The sequence below is a fragment of the Colletotrichum paranaense genome, assembly GCF_030867605.1.
Source record: "Colletotrichum paranaense strain IMI 384185 chromosome Unknown Scaffold_11.1, whole genome shotgun sequence".
Taxonomy (NCBI): domain Eukaryota; kingdom Fungi; phylum Ascomycota; class Sordariomycetes; order Glomerellales; family Glomerellaceae; genus Colletotrichum; species Colletotrichum paranaense.
In genome coordinates, this window is record NW_026848969.1 from 317345 (window position 1) to 328411 (window position 11067).

General features: G+C 48.6%; 4 protein-coding genes across 4 annotated transcripts; 3 read left to right on the top strand and 1 right to left on the bottom strand.

Moving 5' to 3' along the window:
• Positions 1-582: 582 nt before the first annotated feature.
• On the top strand, positions 583-1404 carry CPAR01_12432 (uncharacterized protein; the record flags this gene model as incomplete). The annotated part of the gene is made up of 1 exon (XM_060496688.1): positions 583-1404. One exon carries the CDS (start codon positions 583-585, stop codon positions 1402-1404), a length of 822 nt encoding a protein of 273 aa, XP_060344221.1.
• A 105-nt stretch (positions 1405-1509) lies between these two features.
• On the bottom strand, positions 1510-2390 carry CPAR01_12433 (uncharacterized protein; the record flags this gene model as incomplete). Its single annotated transcript, XM_060496689.1, has 2 exons — positions 1510-1915; positions 2035-2390. The coding sequence occupies 2 exons, from the start codon at positions 2388-2390 to the stop codon at positions 1510-1512; spliced, it is 762 nt and encodes a 253-aa protein (XP_060344222.1).
• Positions 2391-5287: 2897 nt separating this feature from the next.
• On the top strand, positions 5288-6958 carry CPAR01_12434 (uncharacterized protein; the record flags this gene model as incomplete). The annotated part of the gene is made up of 5 exons (XM_060496690.1): positions 5288-5456; positions 5517-6063; positions 6120-6183; positions 6233-6579; positions 6637-6958. 5 exons carry the CDS (start codon positions 5288-5290, stop codon positions 6956-6958), a joined length of 1449 nt encoding a protein of 482 aa, XP_060344223.1.
• Positions 6959-8504: 1546 nt separating this feature from the next.
• Positions 8505-9406, top strand: CPAR01_12435 (uncharacterized protein; the record flags this gene model as incomplete). Its single annotated transcript, XM_060496691.1, has 4 exons — positions 8505-8587; positions 8651-8728; positions 8785-9172; positions 9251-9406. The coding sequence occupies 4 exons, from the start codon at positions 8505-8507 to the stop codon at positions 9404-9406; spliced, it is 705 nt and encodes a 234-aa protein (XP_060344224.1).
• Positions 9407-11067: the final 1661 nt, after the last annotated feature.

The following is an 11067-nucleotide window of genomic DNA, read 5'->3' on the forward strand; positions in this document are numbered from 1 at the left end:
CTCTTGTCGTGAGACTATTCCCGCCTTGCGTCCATGAAACGGTCAAAATATGGGTCTCCATATCGGTCTCATTGGCTGCACATCACGGATGATGCGCGACCAGGCCTTACCCCAGACAACCCGAAACGGCTTGCCTGTCAGACATCTTGACTTGGAGTGTGTCGCTAAATCCTGCCAACCAACTTCGTCGTATTAATAGAACAGCCCGGGTCTGATTGCTAAAACCAGCCTCTTGAGAGGTCAACCACGATGCGTCCGATGGTTGTCCATTATGTGATGGAAGTTTGGACAGGTGCTAATCTTGGCTCAAACATGGCCTCACCGACTCCTCCCAAATGCCTCAATGAGACGGAGCTGTCACAACACAATGGCGTCTTGGCTGAGGTTTAGATGGTGGACTACGGACAAGTTAGATATATAAAGCAGTGTGAAAGGTCTCTCAAAGTCAGTTTCGAGTAGAAAGTCTTCAGCCTCCAACGCGTCTTCCCTTTCGAGTTTATCTATCAAATTCGGTCGTGCGCTGGTTCGCCGGCATCTCATAATCATTCAATTCGAGACAAAGCCTATTTCCACGATACCATCATGACGTTCGAATGTCTGCTCCCACTGAGGCTGTTTAGCCCTGCCTTCTTCTACTCGATCCTTCTCTTCTGTTCCATCGCCGTCCTTACTAAGGCTGAAGATCCCACCTCTTCACCAGCTCAGCAAAGCGCACCCTTCGTAGACCAGGCCACAGGCCTGGGTATGGAGCGCTTCTTCGGAGCCCGTACCTCGTTTGCCTTCGCGATGGCTCTGCCAGAAACAACTTCATCATCTTTCATCGGCCAATTGTCATTCCCGCTAGTCAACGGTGCTGGATGGGGTGCCATGGGCTTGACCGGCGACATGGAAGGAAACTTCTTCCTGGCGGCATGGCCGGATGGCAATGGTGGTGTCATGGCTACATTCCGCCAAGGAACCAACGAGGACAACCCACCCGAAGTCAAGGGCAACTTCGCCGTCCGGCCTATTGCAGAGGGCGTCTCCGTTAACGCAACGTCTCTGACCTATACCTTTCTCTGCGAGAACTGTCTAGATGCGACTTTGGGACTTGGTCCGGAGGCCACGAGTGCCAACGCCGTGATGGGATGGGCTCTGTCGGAGAAGGCCGTGAGAAACCCCGGAAACCCTGGGGCAACCTTGGGGTTCCACGAGCGAGGATTCGGTCCATTTACTGCGCGACTAGGTAACGCTAAGTCTGCACAGTTTGATGCTGTAGCTGCCACCGCTGGGCAGTCCGTTGCTGGCTCAAGTCGAGCGGTTGCGGTGACCCCCAATGCGTTCCGTGAGGGGGACAGTGGAGATGACGATAAGAAGAAAGGGGGTGGAAAGGGTGGAGATGATGACGATGACGACGATGACTAGACTTTTGAATACATGGATAACACTTGATGATTTGCATAACAATAAGATACCTCCTACACTTTGTTGATCTCAGCCCGCCTTGCCGATACGCGATTGTAGTTCTGCCTAGCTCCTGCAAAATTCTGTCCACTTTTGGGATGCTTCCGGATCTGCGCAAGCTTGAACCAAGTCAAGGTTATACTGCTTCTGTGACAGCACGAATTGTTTGTAGGACAAATTATAAGCCTTGACAGCGTACGCAGTTCCGATGGTTCCAAAGGCAATGCCCAATATAGTCAGGATAGCAACGATGAGTGCCGTCCAGAACGTCGAGAACTCTAGGAAATTTCGACCTTCCTTGTCCAGACGAAGTTGTTGGGTGCCTCGAGGTGGCTTGCTGTATTCCTCCAGTAACTTTCGTATGCCTAGCTTCCAGTATGAGAAGTCATCAAGCTCGACCTTCCTTGTACGGCCACATCGCCCCAGTCTCCAAAGTTCTTCTTCTCTCTCTTCAGCAATCTCATGGTTCCAGGATCTTCATATGGAAATAGAAGAACTAGAGTATCTAGGGTTTCTTCAAGCAGGTTATGCGGTATGGGGCAATTCGTCGAATACTCCAAATGATTCCAGAGACATACAATGTGTTCGTACCATGTAGCGCTCCTTTGGCCCGATTCCCCATCAACTTGCAACTGTTCAGCTAGGTTAGAAGTCCAACGAATGAAAAAGTTGTATCGTTCGCAAAGCACCGTAATGTTGAAAGTGGAAGGAATACTAGTTGCAGCACCTGGTCTCAACTTGTTTGGTTGGTCGGCAAGAGCGCAGGAAAAGTAACTTTCGATCACCTGGCGAAGGGTTCTCGTTTCTTCCCAAGCCAATTGCACTGGCTTGGGATAGATCTGACTAAGTGGGAAGGTGTCAAAGTTAATGGTGAGCCAAAACTTGGCGATGAGATCTAGACTTCTGGAAACTTCGTTTTCAAGCCTTTCGCATGGTGCGTTCGTCATCTTGTTCAAATTTCTGCCGCGCTTTCGCTGGGTTGAATAACTCTCGTAAATTTCTTCGAGCCAATATCGACTACCTCGCTGATTCGGACTTTTGATTCCATTACGTTTTGAACCATCACGTTGATGTATTCCGGTACATGGTCAGCTAAAGCTCTCGTATGGTGAAGTGGTGCCCGATGGATCTTCGATATTTCTTTGTCGAGGAAATTGAGGAAGCACTCGTAATCTTCGAGATGAAAGTCTGAGGTAGGTAACTTGGACCATAGGCACTGGAGAAGCCCCTCCTAGGTCTTTGAAGAAACCTCTCTATGCGTAAATGCATTCATGGCGGGGAAAAGCTTCTCATCCCTAGGACGATCGAAGCCAAGGGGCAGACCAATCGGGCCTTTGTGAATCGTTTTGGTAAGGCCGGCGCAATTTGCAGAGACAATTCTATTGGACTGTGTGGAAGGCATATTGATGAAAGTTCTGGAATCAGATCATCTGTCAAGCTACTTAAATACTTTGACAGGTCGTAGCATTGGTCAGTTATACCTAATCATGACAAGCGCTTACAAGGCACGGTTAATTGCGAAGGTGTCTCACTTACTTAGGGTAGTTTGGCAAATTGCATCCTCAATGACGAGTCTTTCCAAAACAATGGAAGTTAAGATAGTAGCATCTTCGTACAAACAGCAGAAAAGGCGTTAGTACCGTTAGGTTCTGGCTAAGGTAGAAAGGTGTGCGGTCGGATGCACACCAGCATTATTCAAACGTCTGTTCTTAAAATCTATCCAGTAATTCCCACCATCGACAAACACATTGATCATAACTGGCTCTCCCGTCAACAGTTTTGGTACTGCATAACCATAAGCTACATGTACTCATCAGAATCAGAGTGGGTTTCTGCAAGTCCTAATTTCCCTCCTCATTCTGAAAGACTGTCGTTCGTCTATGCTCCAATATAACGTACTGAGTAGGCATCGAACCCGTCTTGAAACATGTTTGCGGGCTTTATTAATCACCTTTGTGTTCAGTCCCGGAAGAATATTAATGAGGGAAACAAGTTCGATCTCATAAAGCTCAAAAGACTTTTTGCCTGTTTCCTGTGCAGTCTCGTAATCTTATAAATACCTTGCCTAAGCGATAAGATGTTACTTGAGCTGACGACAGAATGAGTTTTCTCTCACGTCAGGATCTCGCCGTCCCATTGACAATGCACGATCGCCTCTTTAGTTGATTCCAATAGATTATGTCTGACTGTTTCTTGAACCCGGGGTCTTCCCAAGGTCAACAATGACCACCATACTATCTCAGGGAAGATGAGGCTCATGAGGAGAGGTTTTGCTCTGTGGGCCTCCAAGGTGATGAAGACCACTATCTAACTGAATTTGGAGGGAGTGAGGCACAGTAACTTGCTTGTCCGCGCAATATCTACCGCAGTGAGAGTGTGCTACTACTGTTGCATTGACGATCGGTACTTTTCTTGAAAGGGACTTAAAATTCTACTCGAGGTCGCCGACCAAGTGACGGACAACGTGAGCATCACCACGCGTATCCCCAAGCGTTCAAAAATTCCTGATGCTAAATGCATCGTAACATTACGATGAGACCAAGGATGCGATCACAGTGGCCACAGTTTTTACTGGACAAAACTCTTTCCAAGTTACCATTAAGCTATTGTAGACCCCGGTGTAAGCACAGGCATTTGATCAATTAAAGCAGGGTCTGAGAGCTTGGTGAAAACTCATTCTCTTTGCATCGTGTTGGAAGTAGTGAAGCAGAATATTGCGTCCGCTCAGACTATGTATATGCAATTCCTTCATCTGTGTTTATATTCGTCATCTTCTTTTGATCTTCGAAGATGAGAGCGCCTCAAACCTTTTTTGGCAACATCGAAATGACACTATGCTAGACACAAGAGGAAGCTCTGCAATGGAGTGCAATCAAACGATCCAAGCTATCGGATCCCGTCGAATGGCAATGCTAAATCATCTCTTCTTAGTGGAAGGTGAATCAAGCTCTATCAAGGCTGTACTTAGGTCTTGACCTTGAGGAAATTGGCTGAAGGTGCTAAAATGACCATTTCTGCCCCAGGGTCGGGCATGGGCATCATCGCAGGTGTTGAACTACAGAGCAGTCGATCAGCACGGTTATAAGCCAAATGCTGAGCTTCCACAAAGGCTTACCCGATCTGATCTAACAGCAGGCAAGAAATTACAAGGTGGCAACGTTTCGAGAAGTGAAGTCGCAAGACCGACCACGTATTTTCTACCACGATGCACTGTCCATGTTGAGGTCGCCGACAAACCGCCGGAAGGCATCGCCAGGCGTGGCCTCAGGTGCTCACATATGTGATTGCTGAAAACTTCGCAACGCTACCTGCACATTGCAAGCATGGGCGCGATTGGAGGAATCATACCATGAACTAGATTGTTGTATCTACGTGGGGATGGAAAGTCGTCACCGAGCTGTTGTAGGCATTTTCCTGAAAACAGAAGAATCGGAGGAATTCAGATGAGACCAATGGGCCTGGGGCATAGGAAGTCTGGGAAAAATAATTCTTGCTAGTGGAGCTAGTCCCGGGCTTTTGTAATAGTGCGAAGAAGCCTGCCACAACAACGCATCCCACCGGGAGGGGACTGCGGCGGAGCTCCTTTACGACTCGTAAAACCGACCTACGAATACTCTTACGTCTCAAAAGAGTCGATAGAGATGCCGTCCGTCGCAGTCGGTATATGCATGGGTCATTTCCGGGATCGGGATGCAACGCAAGCCCGTCAAGACCATGCAACTGTATTGTCACGGCATAGACTTGATCATTTGTGAGGTATAAAGCTCAAGGTTTGAGACCTTGCCCTAATCAAATATCTCCGTGTCATTCTACTCCCATCTTGAAATAAGTATCCATCGACAAAATGCCTGAGTGTGGTTCAATTGTGGACGGGGTCGTGCGATACCCTCCTTCTGGGATCAATGTTGTCATTGTTGGCGCAGGCCTGGGAGGCTTGCAGGCAGCCGTTGAGTGTTGGAGGAAGGGTCATGAGGTTCGAATTCTTGAGAAGGGGAAGGCGATTTCCGAGGCCGGTACGTGATTACCTTGAGGCTTCCTTTCCGCTGGAATTGAACTAATAATATGCCGCCCAGGTGATGTTATCAGACTCGGGCCTAACAGCTATGCCACCTTGAAGGAGTATCCTAAGATGCTCCAGGAATGGGATCAGTTCGCCTTTGACCCCGAGGCATGCTTCTGTCACCGTGACGGACGATTCGCTGTGCCGAAGGCTGAAGTCGAGCATCACCTTCCGGGAGTTGCCACACATGTGATATGGCCCATCCGAGCAAAGCCGATTGTCAGCCGACGAGATCTTGCTATGATGCTTCTCAGTCAATGCAAGCGATTGGGGATTCCTGTGACGTATGGTGTAGACATCACCCGTTACTCGGAAGATGGAGAGGGTAGCGCCACCGCCCACGCCGAAGATGGCCGCAGCTTCACCGGGGATGTTGTGATAGCGGCAGATGGCATCGGCTCCAAGAGCTGCAGTGTGACCTTGGGCAAGCCGGTTCGCGCAGTGAGTACAGGTTACTGTGCTGATCGTGTCATGTACTCGACCGACCACATCAAAGATGCTCCTGCTCTGCAAAAAGCGATTGCTGAACTCCAACGACCTCAGATGCGCATGTATACAGCGTGAGTCTTGTCTCAAGTCACTACTTAAATCAAGGGCTTGGCTGACAGAAGACCAGCCCTGATATGTATATTGTCTTTCTCTTGTCAAAGACTCATATTTTTCTCGGCATCACGCACAAGGTAGGTGTTGTTGCGCACCTTTCATTCTAATCTAACACGAGAGCCACAGGACGATGGCACGGCTGTGGAATCCTGGTCATCGACCGTGACCCCTGCACAGACGGCAGACGTGATGCCCGACAAGGAGGGCTGGGATCCAGTTCTCATGGAGGCGATTCACAGCACCCCACCCAATACTGTTGTGCGGTGGAAGCTATGTTGCCGTAACACCCAACCAAAATGGCACTCCGAGGGTGGCCATATCATTCAGCTCGGTGATGCAGCCCATAGCTTCATCCCATCATCTGGAAATGGGGCATCTATGGCTCTTGAGGACGCCATGTCGCTTCCCGAGTGCCTAAGACTGGGAGGCAGAGATCACATACCTCTTGCCGTTCGAGCTCACCAGCTTCTCAGGTATGTCGGCAGGCGTTTACATCATGCACGGCCTCCTTTTTAATCAATTTATTCTAGATATGAGCGTACTTCGCTTCTGCAACACAATGGTTTCGTCAACAGGCGTCAGGTCCACCGCGACATGAACGAGATTCTAAAGGATGAAAGGCAGCCCATGCTCCTCGGAAAATGGGTCTGGACTCACCATGCCGAAAAGTATGCCACAGAGAATTTCGGAGAGGCGTGTACGGCAATCAGACTTGGTAAACCATTCAAGAACACCAATTTGCCTGTGGGCCATGAGATTCAACCTTGGAGTATCGAAGAAGAGGAAGAAAAGGAGAAGTCTGGTATTTTCAATGAGGATCTGAAGAATACCGGTGACTGGGGATTGGCGTGAGGCACGAGTGAGGTTTGTGGCCAGTGCAGATACTTGGTCCTTCAGCGCTAATGGATTTGGCGGGTGTTTGAAGGATTATGAAGATAAAAGAAAATCATTTCTAGCGGAAAATTTGCCCTCGGGTTCAGTCCGTTCTCCTAGGCCTACTTTGGTACTCATTCATTTGTTCGATCCGACATTATGCTACAGTTCCAACCCATTATTGACAGATAAGAGAGCTTTCAAAAGGCCGCGTGAGATTCGTTGCGCCCTATTTGTGACCACCTCCCTCCAGGCTAAAACCAAAGACACCAGATCTCTTGCCTTCGTCCCCTTCGCCCCTCTTTCCATCTGCGAACGACGCTAGCTGACTTACGGACCATCCAGTTTCGGCGAGTATTACCCGACACATCGTCGCAGCATCAAGATCTGCGGACCGAAACGACAATACATATCTCACGTCGGACTCTGCGCTAACGAACTAAGATCGCACCTAGTGATACGGTAGTCACTAATGGAAATGCTCGGAAGGTTCCGCAAGCTGAGGATTGGACACTTGCCGTCCGCGCAATCTAATACTTCACGACTATTCGACGCACTGAGACAAAGTGTCAGAATGATCAGTATCAAGGGGGCTAGAATCATGACACATATACGGACGGAACGAAATGCCGCCATGCAGCCACGGAATCTTCCTTTCCAATCAACCACCTTAAGCGGCCCTTCGTGTTCAGCTATGCTATGACGCTAGTTGTGTCCGAAAAGAAAACCTAGGAAGAAAGAAGCAAATATGTTGACAGTCCGCGAGAACAATTCCATCACAATAACCTCGATGCTGCACCCTTAGTCTCTCATAAGTAGGTATACTCAACACTGTGCATGCCGAGTCGAGGTCAAATCATTCGAGGCGCGCCCGCTACTTCTTAAAAGCAGGAGTGCATCTGACATCCAACTGGTGTCTGCCCTACCTAGTTCTGAGGGATGGAACCATGTCTGGACTCGCAGGCTGCCGCTACCCGGAATTCGGGCCACTCGGCAATGCCATCTGGCAAGGCATGTTATCCCTTGATGGGCAATGCACTTGGGCATCGCACCTTTGGATTCCTTAACCACCCCTTCATACCGCCCTTCTTTACCGCCCTTCACAACACCCTCATGCCAAGCTTTTATTGGTGGTCTACTTTTGTGCCTGCAACCACGGCGAACTGTGAAGCATGTACTGGGGGCTTGGACTAGCCCATATCGACTGCCAACTATGGGGCAGCAGTCGAGGGGCTTGGCATCTTGGCCTGAACTATTCCACGGCTGGTAAATCGTACGAAGTTTTGATTGCGTGATATTCTTCCGTGAGATAGATAAATGATGGAGACGTCGTGCACACGAGGCTACGCCGCTCACGTTTTGATGTCCAAACCCTGAGATTAAACCACCGCTGATTCCCTGGGAGCCCGGGAAAATGAACACCCATCTTTTCCCACCCTCCATGGCTGCACAAGTCTCCCAAACGGGGGACTGCTACCTCGAGACTACCACCAGCATCCTACTCGGTATCGTCATAGGCTTGACGATGCTTAATTTTGGAAAGGTGTTGAAACAGACTTCGCACATTTACTCAAAAACCAAGTCGTTTACCAATCTTTACAGCTGGATGTCAGTCAAGCTTTCCTGCGTATGAGCAGCATCACTAAATCTCCAGACAATAACACTCAATAGGATCTGGATTTTACTTCTTGCTAGTCCCACTCAAGCGATTATCGACTGGCTCTTCATTATTGGACACATTGTAAAAAGGTAATGTCTCCTAAACTTCTGTAACCTACTTTTTAATCGTTTGTTAATGAAAACAGCCCCGGGTTCAGCGCTGCGGATATCTTGCTCTGGGTATTTCAAACGCAGCTTACACCTCAAATCATTGCGAACCGACTGGGACTTATCATAACAGATAAGAAGAAAGTCAGGGTCATGAAATGCGCATTGCTTGTGATTATTGGCATAATGAACGCTATTGTCATCTGCATGATATTTCTGATACAAGCGACCTACCCTACGCTGGGTCCACATATCCAAAAATTCTACGCTCCTATCGACAAGGCCTTTGGTCTGCTAACTGATCTCTTACTCAACTTGGCGTTCATATGGAAGGTCCATCATGAACTGATCGCCAACGGTCTGACAAAATATCGATTGTTGTTCAATCTCAACATCGCTGCTATAACACTTTCGCTGTCTATGGATGTAGGTCGCCGCGTATCTTCTTTGTTCAAGTCGTTTCCGAGAACTGCCTTAAGAGCATCGCTGATTCGTCGTACAAAGATCGCCCTGCTTGTCGTTGTGCTTGTTCTACCGAATTCCTTTATTTACACTTGTGTCCATCCGATAGTCTATAGTGTCAAACTTGCCATTGAACTGATGATGGCAGATCTGATAGTCCAGGTCACGCAAGAGCAATATCAAATGCCGGAAATTTAGAGGCCGCTAATTTTGTGAGGTAGCGCGTCACATCGTTGATTTTATTGATAGCGCTCGTTCTACAGCTTTCCCTGGTTACCTCATCGCACTCACTGATCCTAACAATCTTGTTCGGCATTGCAGTCTTGGCGGATTCATTACGGTTATGTGACTCACGATTTTGTGGAAAGTAGTTCTTGTCGACTGACGAGAAAAGATCATTAGTTTATATGATCTTGATGATTGATCCGATATCATTTCATTCGATTTTATTTGATCTGGTCTGAAACATATTAAAGCCTACTCGGTTTCAGCCAAAGAGGGCACGACGTTGCCCGGGCGGATGAGTCAGCCAGCGACACTTGGAGCTGGGCAATCTGTATCATCACTGACTTCTCACCGCCACACAACCAGACAAGATAAGCCTCAAAGGATCTAAAGCTCCTCTTCCATTATGTTCAGACCCTTGCTAAGAAGCTACGTTGGCCTGATCCTGAGGTAACAGTGAGTGGGCTAGGGCTGGCCTGCTGGGTACCTTAATTGTGCCAAACTTAAGTCGAGCATTCATCAAAGTCTAAATCACGATCAGGAGTCTTGACCTCCCCACCATCCTTTACTTGAGTTGAACTTCATTTCTCCAATCTTCTTCAAACTTCCGCAACTCATCTCTCTACCCTTGAAAGGGGCAGTCGATGGTAGCGTAAAACTAGTGTGATCGGTGAGCAGGGCCCCTAGAATAATCTCAAACGCAAGGGTCGGAAGCGTTGGGAAACAGGCATTACGAGCGGGTCTCGAGGTAACCTCCACAACATCGTCCGATCGGACCATCGACCGTCACTAACTAGCAGAGCCCTAGCCGGAGAATACGCGGTCCCCTATGATGCATACGTCCGGAGTCAGGGCTTCTTGAATTCGAAGACGCATCGCAACCAACTTGTATCTTGATGCCAGTAGAAAGTCTCACGTTTAGAAGGGCCTGATAGTGCCGCGAGAATGTATCGTGGCACGCGGAACGCAGTCTGTTCATCTCTTGTCCTCCGTGTAGACTGAAAATGGACTTTGTCCGCAAGCGTGTGCCGACCTTGGAAATACGTTGGTTTCCCTCAAAGGTGGACCGATCTGCCTCCAGCGCCTGCCCAAAGTAGAGACTTAGATCCAGTTCAATCTTTTCTTTCCTGGGACTATGCCAGTACTCTCAGCTCTGGAACTTCTCTACTAGATTATCATGCGTCTCTTCGCGACCGTCGCTCCGGCCATTCTTGATCTGGCGGGCGATCATATCATCGCTGGTGCCCCATCGAATTAGATTAGCCCTGGGTGCTATCGGAGCCCTCTGGTCCGATAACTACCTTATCACTGGAATAGAGATCCAGCTGCATTGATGCTATCAAATGCTTGACGTCCCTGCCGTCAGAGGGCAATTATCTGTAGCCTGGTGCCAAGACCCGGTGGGATCACTTCAAGAGAATGCACATCTATGCCCCAGAGCAGTTGCACTTCAATGTGAGTCAGCCCAATCCGCGTGGCAAATCAGCAGGTAGTTTCAGTATACTGATGTTGGTACAGGGTTCTTTCCTCCCGTAAGAGATAACTCCAAACATACTTCGATCACTTTCTAAATATGTCAATCGCAGCTGGCATCGGTGGATGATGTTTCTCTTCGAATCTGAGCTGAGGAACAG